The sequence below is a fragment of the Trachurus japonicus genome, chromosome 9 (assembly GCF_045865225.1).
Source record: "Trachurus japonicus isolate A0001 chromosome 9, Traja_1.0".
NCBI lineage: Eukaryota > Metazoa > Chordata > Actinopteri > Carangiformes > Carangidae > Trachurus > Trachurus japonicus.
The window spans coordinates 36,227,555-36,251,592 of NC_140915.1; the positions used below are offsets into that span (position 1 = coordinate 36,227,555).

At 41.7% G+C, this 24,038-nt stretch overlaps 2 protein-coding genes across 6 annotated transcripts in view; both read left to right on the top strand.

Moving 5' to 3' along the window:
* Positions 1 to 269: 269 nt before the first annotated feature.
* Positions 270 to 6,066, top strand: cyb561a3a (cytochrome b561 family, member A3a). 5 transcript variants are annotated; one of them, XM_085787642.1, is made up of 7 exons: positions 270 to 387; positions 1,324 to 1,461; positions 2,798 to 3,002; positions 5,053 to 5,261; positions 5,351 to 5,505; positions 5,589 to 5,757; positions 5,846 to 6,066. In XM_085787642.1, exons 2-7 carry the CDS (start codon positions 1,333 to 1,335, stop codon positions 5,870 to 5,872), a joined length of 894 nt encoding a protein of 297 aa, XP_085643768.1. In that variant the 5' UTR covers positions 270 to 387; positions 1,324 to 1,332; the 3' UTR covers positions 5,873 to 6,066. The 5 variants fall into 5 exon arrangements, with proteins under 5 accessions (XP_085643768.1, XP_085643770.1, XP_085643769.1 ...); XM_085787644.1 differs by having other exon boundaries at positions 282 to 289; positions 1,326 to 1,461; XM_085787643.1 differs by having other exon boundaries at positions 325 to 433; positions 1,326 to 1,461.
* An 11,141-nt stretch (positions 6,067 to 17,207) lies between these two features.
* Positions 17,208 to 24,038, top strand: part of loxl2b (lysyl oxidase-like 2b) — a 64,949-nt gene continuing 58,118 nt past the window's right edge. Inside the window, exons 1-2 of the mRNA XM_085787648.1 lie at positions 17,208 to 17,567; positions 19,799 to 19,974. Of these exons, the coding sequence (XP_085643774.1) occupies positions 17,219 to 17,567; positions 19,799 to 19,974 (525 nt within the window). The 5' untranslated portion in view covers positions 17,208 to 17,218. The remainder of the gene's footprint in view (positions 17,568 to 19,798; positions 19,975 to 24,038) is intronic.

Below are 24,038 nucleotides of genomic sequence, written 5' to 3' on the forward strand. Positions count from 1 at the left end.
GATTTTGAATTTTGGGGTTAATTTCATTTATTTTATTGTGTATTTTGATATTGGGTGTGTGTTATTGCTTATTGCTTTCAGAGTTTCAAAGAGCCCTTCTCTCTAAACTGTTCACACACATACAGAGCGCAACTTTGTATCATTCAAGTGAGTTGCATAATTATTAAATTATGAATAATAATTAACCGTGGATAGGCTAATAGGACGCCGTGCTTGCCGAACTTCAGGGGTAATGATAAGAACCACATTTCCCACAAGGTATTGCGGCGCCCACAAGGAAATTGGTTTGGTAAATAACCTCTTCCTGATATGAAGGTGTTGTGTTTGTGAACGCAGCTCCTTTTCTGGACGTTGCGACTTTTTAGATGTGGAGTGTTTCTAAATGAGGTAGGCTAGGACGTCCACGCGCGTTTTCAAAACGTCAACTTCCAACGTGTTTGTTGTGCAGCTATGATAAGGACAACTTTACAAGGCTTCATTTAAAACTCCGCGCAGTTAAGGTCACATTACTGAAAGCGAGGAAACGCGTCGACCGCGACGTGACTACAGTTAGCCTACTGTCGACACTCTGTCATTCGGTTTACTAACTGTGTTTTTATTTTATTTTTAACGTAGACAGGGGTCGCCAGGTAATTGTATAGTATTGTTAGCCGGTGCGTCAGAGCTACGCCAGTGTTGAAATGATGCTGCGTTCGAGACAACTCGGAACTCAGAATCTCCCAGTTGAAAACTCCGATTTCCGACTTCAAAGCGTTCAGGCAGCACGCCAGCGGCCAGAGTAACCAAAAACATGGCTGACCGGGGAAAACTTTGCATTCAAAGTGCTTCACGCAAGGCATTAAAACATTACATTACAAAGGGCACAAAAAGGAAACGTTTTAAAATAACGAAACAGATCATTCAAAGAGAAACGTGAATTTGCTGTGTTCCACAACGCTAGTAGGCTAGGTGTGTTGTTTACCATAAGTAAATATTGTAGGCTACCTATGTTTCATGACGTTTTAATGTTGCTATTTTGGCAGTCGGGGTAGATTTCTTTCCTGAGCGGGAGCTGCGATATGAGGTGACGTTCGGGTGCACTTTGAGGAGGTCGGAAAAATCCGAATTCCCAGATGTCTCGAACGCAGCATGAGAGCCTGTCTGTTGTGTCATGAGTTCACTCCAGATAACTTCATCACATAGGCTACTAAAACCTTTGTGTTCACACTACTTAAATATTCCCTAAAAATCTGACATTGTCATTAGTTTGAGAGGAAACGGTGAACTGCTGAACATCACACTCCTACTTACTTAGTCTTTTTTTACTATTTCCATCTTATCTAGAGGCAGCAGATGCAGCGGGGAGGCCCCTCATCTCCCAGCTGCTCCACCTCCACCTCCACCTCAGACTGCTTCCCCCTCGGCCACCTTGAAACAGACAAATGTGGAAGTGAGACCTCAGCTGAACCAGAGAAACACGAAGTGAGAGCAAATAGCAGTAAGAATATCGGTCAATGATTGACGAGGAGGAATCATTAGACAGAGTTGTGATTTGGAGTTATATTCAGTGTAGTAGAGTAGGAAGTGCTTTCAGTTTTACTGCAGCTGTGGACAAGGTAAGATCACAACGCATTTCTGACTAAAAAAACATGTGGTACGATTTTCACTTTGAGAGAAAAGTCAAAATTTAAGAGCTGCACACCTATTTCTATTGCAATTTATTTGTGATTGCTTAACTTGAGTAGGACTTTATCTTGTAATTCAGATATATTGGAATTGGAATTTTGACTGGTAGCTGCAGCTTTATCCACTGCAGAGGCTGATTGGACCATGTCCTGATTTGGTGAATGTGCAAGTGTTAAAACTAGCCTAGATTCTATTTAATTTTTTATTTTTATTTAACCGGATGAGTCATTGAGAATAAATTCTTATTTACAATGGTGAGGGACAGGGGGAAGGAGCTAAAAAGGATTAAAGTTAAAAACTGTTAGGACACCATCAACACATTTGATCTGGTGGGACATCTAGTTTCCATTTAGCCTTTTCCCAACAAAATGTTAAAATGTAGACATTGATATTTTAAATATGAGTGGTCCTTAAAACCTGTAAGACCTGCTTTGACCAGCCCGGTGTGTAATTCATTAATTAATTAATTTATTTATTTATTTATTTTGGACATGTTAATTGAATCAGACTTCATCACACACAATTTCAGTTACACAATACAAGCAACATGACCGAAAGGGAAAACGGGAGAAGCATAAAGCTTATCAGGTCCCGCCCCGATTACCATTCAGAATACATTAATTTCATCACAATTTTTCTCTCTTAGCATAGGCTACGTGATACAACAGCAGAGCTGCGATCTGGACTCCAGACAGCCAGTCCAGAATAATGTTAAACTCCTTTCTCTGGGTTTAAATCAATTTATAATTGTCTAGAATAGAGTTTCGTATTTCTTTTTTAAAAGCCCACACGTTTCTTGATTTTTTAACCTCATCATCTATTTCGTTCCACTGTTTGACACCAGTGACTGAGATAGAAAAGGATTTTAGCGTAGTTCTCACTCTACTCTGCCTAAATAGCATATTTCCTCTCAGATTGTGTGTCACTTCTCTGTCTATGAAAAAACCTTGTAAGTTATGCGGAAGGTCCCTGTTTGTGGCTCTGTACATAATTTGCAGAGTTTTGTAATACTGTAGGTGGTGACTAACTCATGTTAGGATTGGATCAGCACACAGCACTGTCACTGTCAGTCTAACCACCACACTGCCCCTGCTGTCCTTCTGTTCTGATTGTACTATTTTACTGTATTCAGCCCACAGACGGGTCCAGGATGAGGTCCATAATGATCTTCTACATATGCTACCTGCTGTGTCTGGCTCTGGGCCTGGCCTGCGTGGTGTGCGTGTTCTTCTGGAACAGTCAGTGGCGCGGCGGGTTCGCCTGGGACGGCAAGGCCAGGCAGTTCAACTGGCACCCGGTGCTGATGGTCACAGGTCTGGTGGTGGTGTACGGCATCGGTGAGAGACTTTTTTTTTTTTTTTTTTTAATTTTTAAATTTGGATCACAGAGTTTCATTTCTGTTTCTCACTTCTGTTCCTCCCTTCTGACAGCCAGACAGTGTTTAGGTAATTACACACTTTAGGTTTCATACAGACCCGGTCTATAATTTGATGCATCATCGCAGTAACATAGATGTGAGGTAATGTCCACAGTGACTGTTTTGTTGCTTTAGATTCCACATCTTTGTGAGTGACAGTATTCTTCTGGAATAAAGTAAAATGAAAAGAAAAGAGTTTCAGCAATGAACTGTAACTGTGCCTTTTTCATACAGCGCAGTGTTCTGGACATTTTACTGTGATGATGGCTTCTCATTCATGTGAGCACCATTACAGTCTCGGGAAGTTCACGCTTCTGCTACATTTCCCCTACGAGCAGATAATCTCATCAGATTGTGGAGAACTGTGCTGCTAATATTTGCATATGAATGTGTGAAGAAGTAATGTTTTCTCCTGAATGCATGAATGAGCTAAATTCCTTCACCTCATTAGGTGTAAATACACTGTGTCATGATGACTGTCGCTGTCCATCGCAACATTTAACAGTGTCAAAAGTGTTCAGACTAAACGAAACAGAAACACACTGATTTTTTTAATACAAGTTTACAAGAGTTTTATATTTATTTCTTATGCACAAATGTACATACTTTAGAAGTGAAACTGTTCACCCAACTAGTGCCACAGAGATTGTGAATCAAGAATTATTTGATAAAACAAAATAAAAAAACAACACAATAATAGCACATCAACATGAAAAATGTGAATATAATATTTATCAAGTTATAGTTTATATGATATGAAGTCAGTGGACAGCAGTAACCTCCATATTATGTTCCACCATCATAAATGTAAGTGAAAGCAGCATGTTCTCAGAGCAGCAGCTGCAGTTTCATTTGCACCATCTGTGCGAGAGGAAAATAAACTTAAGGTGAGAAAATGTTATGATTGTGCCAGCTGTTTGATGGCCTGTGTAGACATCGCGGTTGATTCAAATCAATGCACACCTGATCGGTCGCAAGTCAGCTACAGATATAACTGTATGTTTTTCAGACTCTTCTTTAGTAATGAAATACAGTGTAATCTTAGCATACCTGTTATTCTAATGAAGCAGTCACTGAAAGTCACGGTTCATTTAAAATAATCACGTAGACATCATTTTAGGAAGATATGGACAAAGACAGGTAGTGAACTGCTTTACTATCTTTTTAACTGCCTTTAAAAAAAAAAACCGGTCCACTTCTTCTCCTGACTTCACCTGTTTTATCTTTAAGTTGTCTTTCCAATTCTGAAATACACAGTTGAAAGGAAATGTAGTTTATCCATGACCAGGGTGTATCACATCGCTTTTTCACTTTTCACAAAGACGAGCATGCAGCAAATAGCTCAAATTCTATAGTCCCTGGCGCGAGTCAAACTCTGTAATACTACAGTATATCCTTTGTTTCCCATAATGCAATTCATTAGTACGGAAGCGTATTGCATTCACTTGAAAATTAAAAAGCTCTGTTTTTCGGGGTAATTCATAGTTGTTCCTGTTTTTCAGAGTAATTGATTTTTTTGTTTTTCTGAGAAATTATTTTTCTGTTTTTCTGAGTAATTTCATGCAGTTTTTTGGGGTAATTTTTTTTTCTGACTTTATGAGATTTCAAAATCCCGCGAGAGGCTCCCACCTAAGTAACGTAGGACTGACTTCAAAATAAAGGTGCTACATCAGAAACCATGAAGTGGAGGCTGACTTGACCGCAGCAGTTAAATGTTACTTGAAGGGGGAAGTTTCTCGCAGGATTTTGAAATCTTGTTAAGTTTGAAAAAAATATTCCTCCGAAAAACAGAAAAAAAATGTTACTCAGAAAATAGGAAAAGAAATTACTCTGAAAAAACAAGGGGAAAAATTAACTACTCAGAAAAGCAGAAAAAAATATTCTTTTTCAAGTGAATGCAATCCGCTTCAGTACATTAGCACCTTTCCTGCCAGACAAAAGCCCATATGTTTTCCATTGGTCCTCTGCAGGAGCTGTGTTGTACCGCATCCCCCTGACCTGGGGTCAGAATAAACTCCCCTGGAAGCTCCTTCACGCTGCGCTGATGCTCCTCGCCCTGGTGCTGTCCATCGTGGGACTTTGCGCCGTGTTTGACTTTCACAATGCCAACAACATCCCCAACCTCTACTCTTTGCACAGCTGGATTGGTATTGCTGCTACAGCTCTTTTTGCCGTTCAGGTACACAGGTTGAAATGCAAGGACAGAATTATTTGAGTGCAAATGTTGTTTCCCTTGTGTCCTCACTTTCCATTCATGTGTCCGTCCAGTGGGTGGTGGGCGTGGCCGGCTTCCTCCTGCCCTGCTCCCCCGTATCACTACGAGTACTCCTAAAACCCGTCCATGTGTGGATGGGAGGCAGCATCCTGTGGCTCAGCATCGCTGCCTGCATCTCTGGAATTAACGAGAAACTCTTCTTCGTCCTGTAAGTGTCGTTTTCTCTGTTACTTTTTTATGAATTATTTAATTTCAGAGAGACAATCTCCAACTGATTGTTTTTTTTCACAGTAAAGGAACCACCAATGGAACACAGCCGTACTCTAAACTTCCAACGGAGGCGTTGTTAGCAAATTCATTAGGAGTTCTGATCGTAGCCTTCGGTTTGGTCGTCCTGAAGATTTTATCCCAACACGAGTGGCAGCGGCCGGACTCTCGGCCCGAGGAGCTGGCTTACACGGTGAGATCAGTGCAGCCGATGTGCATTCAATGAGACTGGAGGATGTCATTTTTACAAAGTATTACAGCCTTTATGTACTCTTCCACAGCCATTGCTTCAAGAAGAAAATGAATGAAGGAAGGGAATTCCCAAACTACATCCATGACACCCAGCCATGCAAAATCAACTGTTGAACTAGCCTGGAAATGTCTGCAAGTCCTCACCTGCACTGTGTAAAGATGATCTGCATGTAAATATTTATTTGAACTTATATTTAAGAGTGCCTTTTTGCCCAAAGAACAATTAAAATGTGTTTCATGAGAAAAGTGACATATTTGTCTATAAATTCTTGCATCATGCAGTAAAAGTCAAACTAAGTCCAGGGACATTATCCGCCAGGGTTTTTTAACTACAGTCTGATGAAAGAGCTTTGAACGAGACACAAGTTCAAAGTGCTTTCACAATAAAAGTTTACTCCTAGAAGTTAAAGGGCAACTATGCAAGTCGCTTTTCCTCTGTTTTGCTAACCCTCCTCTCAGCCATGTGCATTTGTTTTCAACGAAGCCGGCAAGAAAACAATTGATAGAGGAGGTGGATAGGTGGGATAATGTTAGTTATCATATACGATGTTACGATATTTGTGTAGTCTTATCTCTCAAACACAAGCGATTACAGGTTACGGGGCGCATTTGTGTCGTGGTACTACCGAGATGAGAGCTGGGACACCGGGTCAGAGGCTCCGATCTTGCAAGATGACGCTAGGTGGAAGGCAAAGAGCCTCCATTCTCCCTGTAACAAGTTACATGTCATCTTTTTAACCATCACAATTACTCCGAAGCTGTAAAAACCCCACATAGTTCCTCTTTAATGTGGCACAACTCCTGTCTGTTTAAAATAACTTGAAATCAGAGTAAAGGAAAATATCAACAGTCAAAGAAACATCACAAGTGTGCAGACTGTACCTTTTCCAACTCAGGGCCCACCTGAAAATCTCAAAAAGTTTGCAGCCCACTTCAGAGCCCATAAATAATATGGAGGCCAAATATTGCGTTCCCAGAGCACTTTTTAACTGATTTTGTTTTAAAATGTCATCCATATATTGTTATTTTTACGTAGTTACATTTCACAGACACTGACACTGGCCCCTCCCCCTTGTCTCTTGTCTGTTTCTCTAAATTTTTAGGCTGAGAGTGAAAGTCTCATGGATTACCACACAGTTTGGCACAGTGCATAGGAGGTCACCAGCCCTGACCTTTAATCCTGCATCACTATCAGGTCAAACAGCACCAGTGACAAACTTTACTGGTTCCTCTTAACAGTAAATTCAGTGGAAGAAAACATGATGATGGGGAACAAGACAGGAACAATTTGCAATTTATAAAAAGAGGGAAATAAGCGACGCTGTTATGTAATATAAGAAAACAAAACAGAAGTGTCTGACAATATTACATGAACATCCTTTCTCTTTGTTCATATAATATACAGTAACTAAAATCATCTGATACAATACGGAGGAGCTTCCAATTGTACCTGACAGGCGGTCACAGTAAGTATTTCATATTGTGGTGAATGTGCAAGTCACAACTTGTCCATTAGAGCGTGTTGGAGTTGTTGGATTGTGTATTTGATGAGTTTGATGAATGGACAGGGGACCTGTACCGTTCACCTCCATTGTGTCAGCTGAGCAGCTCGCGCCTCTGCCCCACTGATCGCAAAACGACATGCACTGACAATTAGCTGTAATGAACCTACCCCTATGACTATAGGGATTATGGCAGTAGGCAAATTCGCCAAAATGTTGAACTATCCCTTTAAGAACTACAGGAACAGCTTTTCTATTCTCAGCCAAACTACACTGAAAGTGAACAGTCAGGCTTTGCATATCTTTCAGTGAGTTAGGCAGAGTGGCATTTTTACACATACATACATACTGAGAAATGATTTTCACTTGCGAGATTTGCTGCATTTCAGCTCACATCTTCTCATTGTAACATTTCCCTCCACTCCCAGAGGTGCAGTTAAGAATAGTAAGAGAACATGAACCTATAGACTGTGGTCGCAGGTGTGATTCCCTTCCCGGACCCCAGTGGTCCACCACAGACAGGTTGTCCAGGTGTCATGGTCGCCCACAATAACAGTATTTTTACTGAAGTTGCTTTGTTTGCCAAAGCCACTAAACAAGAAGTAGAGAAGCACCCAGGGGAAGTCCGCAGAGAGCGTGTGCATCGCAGAGTTCAACAGGATTGTGAAGGTGAAAGCACAGAAACACAACAGATGTCTCACAGGCTGCACGACAGGTGTAGAGATTCAGAACGGCCTTTCTGATGGAAAACATCAAACAAGAGAAGCTTTGGAGCTTTGCTGTGAAGCGCAGGGTGTGAGGATGATTCATAATGTGATGATTCTGAATGTTTCTTAAATAGGTCCCTCTTCGCTCTTTACACGTCTCAGTGTAATATCACATCTCGCTCTGGTTTTTCTTTGGAGTTTTCACTTTTCTGCAAGTTATTTAGTGCAGACTAATAGAGCAAAATGACAAGTTTATCTATTTACAATTACAGCAGGGAAAGTAAGTATTGAACGTGCCAACAGTGTTGCATGGTGAGTGTGCTAGGCTATGTTGGTTGAGTGCATTTCTCATTGTTTTGGGTTTTTTTAATCACCTGTACCTGCTAGTTCCAGGTCTGTGTAGCTCTCTGTGAGTGCTCCAGTTGGCTCTTGGACGACTCTTCTGAGTTTTCTTTTGACTTTGTCAGAAATCTTGCAGGAGCGCCTGGTCGTGGCCGCTCTACAGTGATGGACCACAGTGCATTCAGAGGTTTAGAAACAGGTTAAAGGGATAGTTCAACATTTTGGCAAACTGGCCCATTGCCATAATCCCTATATCCAAAACACTCTTGTGTACAAGTTGTGACCTGCACATTCACCACGCTATGAGATAATAACGTAACGTTACGAGACAGAGTTGTTTTCGAAGTAAATTCATGCAAAACTGCTGATGCGCATTTCCGTCAGGGGCAGTTTTTTGGCAAGCGATCTCTGCATTTACCTCTAAAACAACTCTGTCTCGTAACGTTCCGTTATTATCTCATAGCATGGTGAATGTGCAGGTCAGAACTTGTCCACCAGAGCGTTTTGGAGTTGTTACATTGTGTATTTGTTGAGTTTGATGAGGGAAACCAAGAAATCCCATTAGCCTCCGTAGCGTAGCTCTGAGCAGCTCACGGCTCTGCTCCGCCGTTGCACCGACAATTAAAGGTAACGAACCTACTGCTATGACTATAGGGATTATGGCAACGGGCCATAAATTTGCCAAAATGTTGAACTATCCCTTTAAGGTCTGGAGAGAGCTCTTTGCTTTGACCCATCATGAGATGCCTCTTGTGTTGGTGATGACAAACCCTTTCATAGGCATCAATTGGGATAAAGCAGCTGATGTTGATGGGAGACAGGAGGACTTTCCAAACACTGACAGATTCCAGCTGCTTTTTTTGTCTTTCATTCCTTTCTGCACCTCCTCCTTTTCTTGATGTGTTCAATACTTGTTCCCTGTGTACTTATTACAGGGAACAAGTATTGATTTTTTTGGTATGTTTTGGCTTGGGTTGTTACTGACATCTGGTGAAAATTTCATGTCAACAGCCCAATAACAAATGTTGTCTGCTGTATAGCCATATCTAGTGGACCTTTTTGTCTTAGACCAAAAGGGTTAACTGAGTGGTTTTTCTAGATTAAGCAAATGACGTGGTCCCAGTTATTGTACTGTTTACTATTTCTTCCATCTTCCTTCTCTAAATTCAGAAATTGTTTATCACATATTTCCCATTCTCCCTTTAAATATTAGTTCTTCATTCCCCCTCCATCCTCCATCCCTTCTGCACCTTCTTTCCTCTGCTCCCCCCCAGCCTGCCCACCAGGAGCTGCCTTCATCAGCTCCTCTTTGACTGAACAATTCCCATATTATTCCATATTCCGTGTTGTAAACTGTTTTTTTGTCCATCTATTAATTTGCATGTTGTCTGCCCATGGATGCATCCTCTGTCTCTCACCCTGAGGTTTCTCCTGGTTTTTCCCTGTTAAGGGTTTTCTTAAGGCCGATGTGAGTTGAATACACATAAAAGGAAACGTTTAGGCATAAGATAAGTGGACCAGTGCAGGCGACAAAACCCTCACCATAAGCTGCCATGATGATCGCGATTATATGTGAATGTCAGTGAAAGTGAATTGGCCAAGGTGTGGGGTAGACTTCAAACTCAGCTGTGCTGAACAGGAAAGAGAGGGAGATGAAGGGTGTTAATACAACACGGATCAAAAAGGAGGCAGGTGCAGGTAACAAATGAGACAGTCTCCACTCTGTAGTGCTGTAGTGGCTGTGGGTGACGGCTGTGGAGCACATGATCAGTGGTGGACAGTAACGGAGTAAATTTACTTGAGTACTGTACTTAAGTATTCAGAGGATTTGTACTTTACTTGAGTATTAGATTTCTTTGGTACGTATTACTCTTACTTGAATACATTTCCAAGACAAATATTTAATTAATTTCTTAAATAATTAATTAATATTAATTTCTAGGAAGGCTGAAAAGTGTAAGTCATTTTTCTAAAATACTATTGGACACAAGCTGTGTTTGTCAAAGAAGGAAACCTATCACAGTGCACGCTCTCCACTGGGATCTACGTAAAAGCAGAAATACGTCATCCCTCCCCATAAGGGTACCGCCAAAGTAGCCACGCTCTAGACTGCGTTTGTCAACTCAAAACTATACCGCGACAATACAACATTGAAATACAGCATTGAATTGTGCACAAAGTCATATCCCCTCAGTGAGGGGGAGATAGAAAATGCCTTGCCTGATCTGTGTGGAGGGTCTGGGGGGTGTAAAACGTGAAAATGACAATTGCTGTCCTCTTATGATCCCATTCATTTTATTTGTTTAGGTGTTTCTGCAGGCTTTATATAACATTGTGGCTCTAAAAGCAAGCACATCATTGCAGGTGGTTTCAAAGAGTTAATTCTCAGAAACAAGAGTTAAATTAATTTAATTTGGAAAAAATTGAGTAATTCATTGATGTGAAAAATAAGAAATTTACTCTTACTCTTACTTTTACCTAAAGTAAATTTAAAAGCATGTACTTTTGGATACTTAAGTACCTTTAAAAGCAAGTACTTTTTTACTCTTACTCAAGTACTGGGGTCGAGTACTCTGTCCATCTCTGACATGATCATCAGGTGCTGTAAAAAGACTATATAAGCTATAAATGCTTCAGAAACCGGTGTTATGAAAGGCATGTGGAGCCCTGCCACACAACAGAGGCCAGACCAACACTGCAAAGAAAAGCAGACTCTCTTGTAATCCATCTGAAACTTTCATATTCACCAGGATGTCAGAAGATTTCAGCAACATGTGCTCTAACTGTTCTGTGGTCTTGATCTGGTTTGCGCTGGTTCAAACCATCGCAGCTGTCTTGTCAACACACGCACACAAACACACACAAACACACAAACACACACTGCACTAACGAGTCGTCTGGTTTATGTTCTCAGCGAGAAATCTGGGAAGAGAAGGTGACCTAACACTAAGACTGAAAAAACACCAGTTTATTAGTTGCATGCGGTGTGTGCTCGGTCAAACTGAGCCGCACAGGCAGAATGTCCTCATCAGATGAACACAAGGGGGCAGCAGAGTCTTGCCAAGTCCAGTAGAAACACTTGAGGTTAAGCCCTATACACTGCACTCCTGTCATGTTAAATGACATGTCATTAACAGCAGGTACTTTGCTTTCACAGACTGTCAGATGAAGAGCAGCTTGACAGGTAAATGTCCTCCTACTCATCCCAGCTCAGAGCTGCCTTCATGTTCTCTCAGAATGGGAACAAATTGGTGTCAGGGGAGTGTGGAGGTGTGTTATAATTTCATGTGTTATTATCATTAATTATGCTTGTTTATGGAACCATGTGTGATTCACAGTAAGTGAATTAGACTCCACGTCTGTTGGACATTTGTTCCTCTTCATTTTGAGGCACAGTGTCGCTCTGTGACTCTCATTCCTTTAAAAAAAAAAAAGAAAAAAAAGAGAGAGAGAGACAGGAGCCAAAATAAGAAGACACTCCAGCTTAATTATCATCTTCCAGCCGAAAAGCACTTGAAAATCCAACAAAGCATAGTCACAATGTCTGCTTGTTAATTAATTTTGAGGTTACAAAGCTACAATTTAAAGGAGAACAAAAGACAATACTTTTTCTTTGTTTCCTTTCCAGTGATGAGTGATGAAACCTACCATTAATATTACTAAGCATTAGAATTATATCGGAGCCTGCATTTTGGGCTTAGATAAAGAAACAAAAGCAAAGATGAAAGGGAAAACACATGCTCAGAACTGTTCATTATAAATAATAAGTTGTTTCATTGCTTTATGAGACTGTGACTGTATGTAATATAATGTAATGTAATGTACAGCTTTGCAGTTTGAAGCAAAATGGCCCTGAAGCGTGTTCATTTGTAATTTTGGACGGGGAATCAACTCAATAAACCATTAGAGCCATAAGACCTGCTCTTGCTTGTTAACAGCAGCTAATTAGTGGCAGTGAAATATTCATTAGGGTGTAAAATAAGTGAAATATTGTTTGCTATTTAGGTTTAGTTGAGACCTATGAACAAAGCAAAAAATATCAACCTGCAATAACTGAATTTATTTATTTATTTGGAAACAAATCATTGCCTTTCTGAGCGTGGGTGTTATTTAAACTAGAAAACATGCATGGCAGCAAATAGTACCCCCTTTACATGAGCAACATTCATATATTCATTTATATCTTTGGTCTCCACTAATTGAGCAATTGAAGTTGTTTGGCAGTGTGTATTTAGAGCTGTATTGTTGCACACTGCAGCAAAAACACAATGGGAGTGAAGATGGTGAAATATATACAAGAATACACAGAACAGCTGCAAATTAACTTACTGCGAGTGGGCTGGATCCATCCCAACACTACTGGTCTAGTTGCTCTGGATCCATCCCAACACTACTGGTCTAGTTGCTCTGGATCCATCCCAACACTACTGGTCTAGTTGCTCTACTGCCCTGTTTTTTTTCTGGTTTCCTTGATTTGACCGTTTTTTTCCTCGCATTTTTTCCGACACTCTTTGAAGGCACCATTGCAACTTTTCATAACTCTCAGCGCTGTGTGTTGAAGCCTGAAGCGAGACTCGCTGTTTCCACGTCCCGGGCCATCTCCGGTGAGGTCATCGTAAAGGTGGGCGGCGGTGGGGCGGGGCCAGCGCAGCTCGGGGTCGTCCAAAGCCTGGATCTGATTTGCATGAGAGGGAGTGAAAGTTTAGAGAGAAGGAGAGAGGAGAGGAAGAAAAAAAGAAAAAAAAAAAAAAACAGCTGAGTTTGGGCTTTGGTCTGATCACAGTGAGCTGCATTGAGCCTGAGAGGGAGCGCAGCCTGCAGGAGCTCCCAGTGAGAGGGGACTGTCCCGAGCTGAGAGAAGTAAGTTGTTACCAGCTATAGAGCTTTTAGTGTTGTGTTGTTGTTGCTGCTGAGACTTCCAGTGGGAAGGAGCAGGAGCTAATGATGTTTTTAATGTGCTGTGATGTTGCTGCAGTGGTTTCATGGTCTTCAGCTTTGGCCTTTATTGGCTCCATAACAGTTTGATTTGCCACATGGTGTCTTTTTGAAATGTGTTGTGTTGCAGTCTTTGTCTTACCAACTTGAATGCATGGCACGAAGAGCTTCATCTACTGGTTCATCATCAGAAGATCAGTCAAGAAAAAAATACAAACGATTTGACTGGTTTTTCATCTTTTTTATAGGCTATAGTTGCAATACTAATACTTTAAATTAATTTTGCTTTTGAAGGATTGGTCAGACACTTTGTCACTATGTATGTATTCAAGAAGTATCTTAAACAATTCAAATAATTTCCAACCATTTCATACTCTTATATTGTTTCATCTCTTCAAGATTGGTTCAGCAATTTCTTCAGCTTTCAGCATTCACACTTCAGGAAATGCATTCTCTAGTTTACTTATTAACTTTCTTACTTTGGCCTTTTTGACTTTAAGCCTCAGTATACTCTCAGGTAATTTATGATGTAACATCAAATAGATCTGACACATTAACTAATAATGATAAAGTTAAATCATCAGAAGGCATTTTTATTGCATCTACATATGTTGCAGCTTTCTCCTCATATGAATGAGGCCCTTCTGTTTTTCTTTTATTGGGTGGAATGATTTTAAAAGGTGTTGGTGGTGTGGAAGGCCGGGCGCCATGGTACAGAGGAAACGTCAGCTCTTTGGTGCTTTTTAAATCTGAACCTTGCCTTTGTGTCGGTGTGCAGAGGAGCTGCCGGTGGAGCGCTTCAGAAAAAAGGGCAGGAGGAGAAGCAGTTGACATTCTTACAAACTGACATTTTGACCTTTTCAGCCAGTGCAGATCCCCCCTCCAGCAGCAGGTGGGACATGTCTGACTTCCACGAAGGTGAAAAGCATGCAGGGCCGCAAAGAAGACCTTCCAACCTTTCTGAAAACACAGCAGTGCTGACATTAAGATAATGCAGTTCTTAAAGAGCCATTCATTTCCGTTTCTGAGGGCGAAAGGCAGCAGATGTTTCGGGTTTCATGTGTTTCTGGATCAGTGAAGTTCTTGACATTTTGTGAGGGGGTTGAAGGGAAGAGGGGCCAGAACATCCTGGATATGCTGTTGTGATGGATCACACTTCTCTATAAGTGACTGCAGCCTCGTCCAAGTCCTCATGCTCGGCCAGCCCGTTTGTTTTCTAAGCTTGAAATTAGAAACATCTCTCACTTCTTTATGCATCTGCCTCAGCTGAACCTTGGATTTGTTCATGTTTTTTTCTCAAATGATAACTGTTTGGGCTCGACACACACTGAACTCAGAGCCAGAGGCGGAGGGGCTTCATTCCGTCTGTTCATTGTGTAATGTGTGTGTTGTTTCGAGCTTGTGTAACCCACTGCCACGTTACAATGAGAGGAAAGTAGAAGGATGATCTGCCAGATGTTTTTCACGCAAAAGCAGAAAATTTTGTAGCGTTTAACATTTGATTGGTTTGTGGAAACGCAGCTGTTGACGAGTCACTGGGGCATTTTAGTTGTGTGCACAGACACATAAACTCTTGGTTATATCGGTCCTTCAATGTGGATTGTGATTTATCCTTTCTGTTTAAAGGTAGGAGCCGTGCTCCAGCCATATATCATTACCTCTCTGATAGCTGCAGGTGCCTGTTTCAACCTCCAGTCCAGCTCTTCTTGGATTCCTCATCTGAACATAAATGATCACTTCTCAATGCACAGTGACTGGAATCACTGTGCCACTGCTTCACATAAGCTAATGCTGCTTTATATCATCTATTGAGTGATAACTGAATCCAAAGCTAATGGAAACAATTTAAAAACCATTACTGGTGTTGAGTAATGTGTTTTACATTTGATTACAGTATGCAATTCGATTAAACAGTATAAAACATATATATAATGTGTAAGTTCAATCATATAAGACACCACAAACATTGCAAGAAGATAAACAATGGTGGATTGTAACTTTAAAGGGATAGTTAAGCATTTTGGCAAATTGACCTATTGCCATAATCCCTATAGTCTGCAAGCTGTTGTTAGATCGGCTGGGCAGAGGCTTGTCCACAAGAGCGTTTTGGAGTTGTTGGATTGTGTATTTGATGAGTTTGATGAAGGAAAGGTGAAAGTACCGTTGCGTTAGCTAAGCAGCTTGCGTCTCTACACCGCTGATCAGCTGAACAGCTTGCCTTGCACCGACAATTAAAGGGGAATTCCGGTCACCCGGTGTTGGGGGGAGCAAAAAACGCGAGTAAAATTGATGCAGACAAACTGGAGTTACACCATGGCTAGACGGCGCTAGGGATAGTGACAATGCTAACCTATGGGGGCAATTCTTCCAACCACAACAAACACAATCAAATATCTATGGTACATGACTGGAATCCTTATGACACACCACTGAACTCATATAGTTAACAGTTTAAATAGTATAAACTTTGTGTTTTTGCGTAATCACTCACCTCAGATAGCCTAACTCTGAAAGATCCTGGAAAGACATTACTATCCGATCGCAAAGCGCCTGCTCTCCCCGCCACAGAAACAAACACGTTTTCCTTGTTGTGATGATTTCTTTACAGAAATAAACGGTCGAGCAGTGCAGTGGTAATGTCCAAAATATCTCCGACCATTTCACCTAATGAACCTACTCCCATAGGGATTATGGCAATAGGCGAATTTGCCAAAATGTTGAACTATCCCTTTAAAGCTGCTATTACTGACTAACTCTGTTGGACACATGGGGGCAGTGAAGGAAGCGTTTGCACGTTAGCATATTGACGCCCACATGTTAACTAACATTATTGCACTGGTCCACAGTGATGGGAATAACAGCGTTAAAATAAACGGCATTACTAACGGCGCTACTTTACAGCTATATACTTCTCTATATAGCAACCTGCTCACTCTACATTACCCCGACATAACTTCTCACATCTTGCAGACATGGACCAACAGTTTCAAACATGTGGAAAAAGTAATCAGTATTCTCCCCTCTGGAGGTGTGATGGCTGTAGGCACTAAAACAACACCTGGCGTCAGGAACAGTTCCACACCCCGTCACTTAGCTTCATGCCAACAAGGAAACGTGACTTCATCCAGTAACCGTATCGGCAAAATACAGCCGGACACGTTTTGAGTCACCAGAGCCACAGTCGTATTCTGAGCCAGAGGAACCGACGACCTTGTTCCTCTCGGTATGAAACAGATTGGTGGGTTTTCTCCTGTGGCCATGCCTGGTACAGGTGGAGCAGCAGGTGGAGACTGCAGGAGGGAGATGATGGCTTCAGCTCTGTTCTCCAGCCTGCTCTCAGGTTTTAAAGCCATTTTAAAAACACACACAACTAAAAAAAATAGTGACTGCAGAAGTGGCTTTTGGTGGTGAGCTTCACTTCTGTTCCATCACAGCTTTTTCCTAAAGCAATTCTTCTTCTTCATCATCCCTCAGACGTTTCAATAATGACACATCAACTGTCATATGCGGGGAAGATGCACTTTCTGGCTAATTAACAGTACCGTAACTGGAGAACAAGCAGGAAAACCACTGATACTACTGCATTATATAATTATATAATTTTTCTCAGCAGTTATGTGATGCTGTTAGTGGATGGATATGCTAATTAGGGCACAGGGTGCATTGCATGAGCTTAGAATTATACGGTTCTATCTCTGTTTTGGGTAGTTCCGAGATATTGACGGCTTGTGTTTTGGTTGAGGAGTTATTTTAGAATGGCCTAAACAGTTTTCCCTCCAGCCTTGTTCTTCAGTCTGATTCTTATCTAATAAACAGAAACCACCATTGTCAACAAACATCTGAGACGTGGCTGCCAAGGAATTTTAATGACCGCTCTTCTTTTTTTTTTTTATCTTTTCCAACAGTGCCAACCAAAATGCCGACCACCCACCACCTGCCCCGCTGCACCGTCGCTCTGTTAGTGCTGTTAAAGCTGACCCTAGCCCAGTACGAGCACCTGGGCTACCCGCCTGGTTACCCAGACCCGGAGCAGGAGCAGTACACGGCCCCGCAGCTGGCCCCGGACACGCCCAGGATCCAGCTGCGATTGGCGGGAGATAAGAGGAAACACAACGAGGGCCGCGTGGAGGTTTTCTACAACGGTCAATGGGGAACGGTCTGTGACGACGACTTCACCATCCACGCTGCTCAGGTGGTGTGCAGAGAGCTGGGCTACCTGGAGGCCGTCTCCTGGTCTCCATCCTCCAAATATGGAAAAGGAGATGGTGGGTGAAGTAAAGCAGTGTTACCTCTGTGTTGTTCCTCTTGAAACAAGGAAACAAATGGGGGACACTACAGGTGAATAGGGTAAACATTTAAACTAACAGATATCACCAAGAAACTTCCTATGTTTAAGATAAATATTTTTTTTTGTATTACAAGTTTTGTCAAATTTTATGTTTAAATATGTAAATGAGGCAATATCTAATGAAATATGCGTTAATTTGCATACATTTCCAGAACCGAAATCTGAACAAAATTCTTGTTTTATTTGTTGACATATTAGAGTCAGAAGTTTTTACAGAGGGGATTGTGGATATCTCTTTTTATCACTCTGTAAATGAGAAAATACTGTCACCGGCCCTAAAAAAAATCAAATTCCTCCATGTTTTTAGGGATAAAATGCTGTATAAATCAGGCTTTGAATGATATATCAACAATCCCCTCTGGAAAAACCTTCAGAATATAGACAGGAATAAAATTGGAAGGTTTGGTGTCTGTAAGTGCTGCTGAAGTGGAGATTTCAGCCTCAGAGTCTGAGGAAAAACTCATTTTGAGAAAATGTCTTTTAAAAGGCGCGTTTCCACTGCAGGAACTTCGGGGTAATTTTACAGGGCCGGGACCGTTGGTGCGTGTCTCCACAGTAGGAACCTCCCCCACAGGGCCGTTCACAGGAACCTTTACGGGGCCGAACGGAGTCCCTGCCTGGGGGTAGGTACTCAGATCGGCCCTGAAAATGTCCCGGTGGGGCTTGAGATTTACTCTGTGCTGATTGGTCAGACTCAAAGCAGGATGTGACGCTAAGAGAAAGCCCCGAAATAAGCTGCATTTTAAAAATCCAACGTTACTAAAAACGCGAGACAGCCGGAAAAAAGAGAGAATAACTCAGAGTAGCAGTGTCCTGGTTAAAAAAAAAAAGTGTGATAAATACAGTACACGATCACGGGATTACGTGACTATCGAGACGGCAATTAAAACCCCCCCTTTTCTTTTTAGAAAGCGTCTATACTGCCAGAAAAAAACAACAACAAGAACAGTAAAAACATAAAAAAACCCGCAGCACAATGACCGCGCGATGATCGAAACTGTTGCACATCGCCATAAGAGCCCGGTGGGTCCTGTCTGCAGTGGAGACACGGCCACCGAGTGGTCTGAGCGAGAGGACGGTTCCTGTAAAGGTTCCTACCCCCTCCTTTTACCAGGAACTCCTGCGGTGGAAACGCGGCTAAAGACTTGTACTGTAAAATTCCATAGATTGTTAAAGGAAAGGGAGGCAGAAATCTAGAAAAAAGCTTTGAGTTGAGTCCACACGGTTCTCATCCCCTCAGCCAGAGCAGCGAGTAGAGAAAAAACGTCTCTTTCTTACGTTTTAAAACGTCCAAATAATACGAATAAGGGCTGCTGCTCTGTGATTGGTCAAAATCAACCGTCACGGGTAGATTCTTTGCAGGCTGAAAACAGAGCCTAGGGGAGACGCAGACGTCTGATCTTTTTTCACATCACTTCATTTACATTATCCCCAAGGTTAGTGTGTAAGTTTTTGCCTAATACTGTCAAAAAAAAGCTGCCTCCCTAGCCTTTAATGTAAATCGTACTTTTACGATTGGTTGCAGATACGAAGGAAAAACATTTTGGAGCTTACATAATTGTTCAGGAGAGAGAGACACAATGGTACTTGACATGACATGGGTCAGACAACAGATACAATACGTACTGTATGTCACAGTAGCTGTTAACTTTTGGTGAATTTAGGAGAAATCTTCTGACGAAAGAGACAAAATGAAGAAAAAATAACCACCTTAATGTGGATTTCTAGTCTACCATTTCTTTTGACTTGTCTGAAAGAAGACATGTTAAGGAAGAAAAATAAAATAATAAAATAAAAAAATCTCAAAATTGATCAGTGCATGAAAAAACAGTGTTTTTGGCTGTAGTGTCTCGCCTTAATTCAAGAAACAGCATCATATTCCTCAGAATAAAATCATGTATTATGTCAGATTATTTTCCTACAAAGCCAATACTGGCAGACTTATCCCTGATGTAACCTGCGTGTATAATTTTTCAATTTATGACATAGATGTAATATCAATTGGGATAATCATTCATGGTAGATATTCCAGTGATGGAGGGAGCAGCCTCGCCTTCAGAAGAAATTTATTTTTCCTTTGTTTCACCTACTTAAGGGGAAAATCTCTCCCCGTGGAAGCGCTGATGAATTTCTCCTTTGTCCCATCAGGGCCCATCTGGTTCGACAATCTCCACTGCACCGGCAAAGAAAAAACCTTGGCCCTGTGTCCGTCCAATGGGATCGGTGTCTCAGACTGCAAACACTCTGAAGACGTGGGCGTGGTGTGCAGCGACAAGAGGATACCTGGGTTTAAGTTTGTCAACACCCTTCCCAACCATATAGAGGTAAACCTGTCTTTGCTGAAGTCTCACACACACCGACCTGAAAGCTTTGTACGTTGTTGTTTTTCATGTCCTCTTTTTTATGATCCATCCTAAGGACACTTGTCTCTTTCACCTTGCAGCTGGTGACAGCTGAGCTTTAGGATCTGCTTTGCTTTTAGTTATTCTGTACAAACAGAACTTAAGTCTCAAAGGCTCTGTCCATACAGGGGTGTGTGTAACAAAGTTGTTTTCATCTGTCTGTTAACGTAATGGGTTAGTAGATGCTTGTTACTATACGTCATTGAAATATTTTCAGGCAGGACTGCTCAGGCTCACTGTTAATACAGCATTTGTCATCTGGTTTGCAGTCAACTGGTGGTATACCTCCACCAAGGCCAAACAATCCTACACGTGTCTTTGAGCTACACATGATCATCTGGATCTGCACCAAATCAACATACAAAGAAATTGATGAATGTGTTGAAGAATCTCAAAATGTTTAAGTTAAAAAAACAATCCTGGACATGATCCTTTAACTGGATCTACATGAAGATTTAATGGTTTTCCCTTCATCCATACCCACTCTCTTCACTCACTGTGGTGCAGAGTGACTCAGCACTTTTTGTGTGTAGTCCTTCAGGTGACCAAACAAGCAAACAGTGGTAATGTAAGAGGAAGAAACTTCCAGATTAAGAGTGAGACTGACAAACCTCTTTTCTGAAATTCTACTCTGAATTCCATCCATCCGTCCGTCCGTCCGTCCGTCCGTCCATCCATCCATCCATCCATCCATCCATCCATCCATCCATCCATCCATCCATCCATCCATCCATCCATCCATCCATCCATCCATCCATCCATCCATCCATCCATCCATCCATCCATCCATCCATCCATCCATCCTTCATATTTGCTTTCATGCTCTCTTTTTGCTGGATATTTACAATTCAATCCAGGTAGCTTTCTGTTTGACCTCCATTGTCCCAGTTGGTCCATGATGGGAAAACTTACAGTTTGTATTAAAGTAGTAGTAGTAGTAATAGTAGTATTTAATAGTAGTAGTAGTAGTATTTAAGTCTTGAACTTTGTAAACAGAGCTTATTCTTTAAGCGGTACATGTAATGAGGTAGTTGTGAGGCCTTCCAGTAAAATGTAGATGTACATAAATCAGCTAAAATAAAGCAGCAGAGGCTGAGATATCCCGACTTTAAGACCCTGGCTCCAAAACTGGAGCGCTGCATTACCCATGTTGCAACTTGATAGTTTTGGACCTTCTTGCATGCAATTCCCACGCCAGTTTCAACACTTTCTAAAAACCTTTATCAGCTGGAAGTTCTGGCTGAGAAAACCTTGATGGCATCACTGGAGTTTTACTATCAGAGTGACAGACAGCATCCTCTTCACAGCCTTAGTAGTGCTCACCATATCCCTTTAAGTAATAAATCTGTGTGGATGGAAACAGCTCCGTGCACCTAAAGTCAATAACCCATCCCGACTGTGTTTCACTAATGCTCCTTTCTGAATAGCCTGCAGTGAAAGTGTGTCAGCGAAAGTGAAGTTAATGGTAATTATTAGGTGTTGCACTCATAACTGTCAGAGCTGTCTGGAGCGGACGGACCTTTAAGAGCCACCAAAAGCAGAGTGTTATCTTTCTGCTCACTGAGCAGGCCTCATGAATCCACATTCCAACGTTATGAGCAAACTGCACAGCGGAGCTAACTGTGTGCCTCTGCCTGTGTGACCCACTCCTCTGCTTCTTGGGAGAGTTTAAAAACTAATATCGCCTTTTTTTTTTTTCAAAATGCCCTCAAAACATGTGCGGACAGCTCAATAGAGCTTTTCTCTGCTTTTCCAAAAGCTGCTGGTATGATTTAGGGATTGTTATGGTTCGCCCTGTCCCAGAGCTTGTCAGACGTATACTACCTCTGGCTGCAGAGGTATCATATCTGCTGGAAATATGAAAACAATGCCACAGTAGATACAGTGGATTTCCATTGACATGTATCACACCTCTTTATCATATGGCATACTGTATAGCTGGTGTCCAGCCAGTACTGCTGTGTGAATAACAGCAGTTGTTTTGTCAAGATAAGCAGCTGGTATTAACTGCAACAAGATGTCACAATGAAAAGAGTGAAACCTCAAACATGCAAGAACAATGCTGGAAACAGAAGTTATCCATGATTCATATCTCCATGTGAGGAAGGTTACACTCCATTTCAGCTGCTACTTTTCTTCTCCTTGAGTAATGATTCCATTGCACCTATAGTACATTTTATTAATTGAATCATTTACTTTCTACCGAAGCCAAGTGTAGAATCTTTTTTTGTGACTTTATTTTAAACTTTTCTCATTTTAATTTATTTTATGAAGCTTCTTTTATTCCTAAACTTGAACCATGCATTACACTAGGTGAATGGAAACCCATGCATGTGCTGTGAAAGGTGTTGCTTATCACCTGAACCTGACTTGCTGGAGTGTTATTGTCAGTTTCAGCTCATTGTTCAGCCGTCACTTTAGTCTCCGTCCTCTGAGCATCACTTTCAGACACAGCTGGTACATGTTTTCAGTTAGACCGTATCCACATGTAAAAGAAAATGGCCAAAACCAGATACTTTGAGAGCAGGGTAGCATGTTGCTACAAGCAGGACTGTGGAGCTCATTCATTCTTATCATATGGCAGGTGGTGTGCTTGCTGCATGCATTTTGCACGCGCAAGTGTGCATCGCTATGGCGTTGCCTTGGGTTGTGAGAGCTCTTGACACACGTCTATATTGAAAATCATGGATTTGTGCACATAAAAGACACTACATCTGAACGGCCCCTAAAGGGGTTTCTCACACCACTCTTACAACAGAAAGTATGACGGGCAGTCATGGCTGTAGTAAACAAAGCTCAGACCAGAAGTATGCTAATTCAGGTTCACTATGATTGGATATGTGTTTTTAAAATTGTGCAATGCACAGTGTTTTTGTTTTTACATGCAGACAGATTTTTTTGTGTGAATATTTTGGAAATGGAGGAGGGAAAAACTCTGTTTGCAAAACAAGAGTGGATAACGCCTTAGAAACCAGCTGGTGAACTTAATGGAGCATTGAGAAGCAGCAGAGACAGATGGTAGGGACCAAAAACTGAGCTAAAAGCAGTGTTTCCACTAGGATTTTTTTCAAAGCCCCAGTAACTTATTTGGCTTCTTATTAGCAAAAATCAAATATTGCTTTCATTATACGTATTTCACTGAAGTCGAGTCACACCCGCATACAAATGAAAGCTTTCCCGTACCTTAGAATGAGTTGTTACAAGTTGTTACAAATACATAAGTAGGCGACTGTCACCACTGTGTAGTGTGGGGAAGGACGGAGGCACTGGTGTTGCATTCAGGTGCAGTCAGGCAGACGGCTGTCGGCAAACCAACCGGATGTCATTTTACTCCACGAGAGAAAGACGGTAAAACGTGGGTCAGGTAAACAATACGACATCACCATGACAACTTATTGTCACGCCTGTATTGTTTTGCCTCGTGCTGGCGGACCACTTGTTTACATAGACGCTTGTTTATCCTGTTAGATGCAGCGTCTGTTGTCTGTCTGACGTCTGCCCGATTTCACGTGAATGCAACAATCAAGAATACGTTCAGATCATAGACTGTAAAAAGAATGGACGTAGCACCCGTGACGTCCATGTTGGATTTGACTTGCCATATTTGGAGAGGTGTGGCTGTTAGCCGGCCGAGAACCCGCCCACTGGCCTCGAAGCAGCGGTCTCCGGACCTGTCACTCAACGTTTCCGCGCCCTAATTGGCCAGAATTTTAAACCTAATAACAGTTAAACGGCAGAGTTTTAAAAAAATTCACCCCCCTCAGAGTGTGTGCGGGGGTAGAAACTATCGGTTGAGACCAAAATGAAATGTACCAGGCTGTAAATATGTTTTTTTAAGCTGTAAAGTCGGCTATTTTAACATGGGGCTCAATTGGAGTTGCTCCCTTCTGGAGCCAGCCCCCAGCGACAGCCGAGGGGATTGCAGTTTTCTGAACGCGGAAGTGAGCTTCACTTCTCAGACCGACAACTGGCCCCTTGGTTCAGAT

Coding starts and splice junctions, on each gene's coding strand:
- cyb561a3a (XM_085787642.1), top strand. CDS start 1,333: ATGCAGCGGGGAGGCCCCTCATCTCCCAGCTGCTCCACCTCCACCTCC. Junction 3,003..5,052: donor GGTGGTGGTGTACGGCATCG/GTGAGAGACTTT, acceptor GGTCCTCTGCAG/GAGCTGTGTTGTACCGCATC. Junction 5,506..5,588: donor GAGAAACTCTTCTTCGTCCT/GTAAGTGTCGTT, acceptor TTTTTTTCACAG/TAAAGGAACCACCAATGGAA.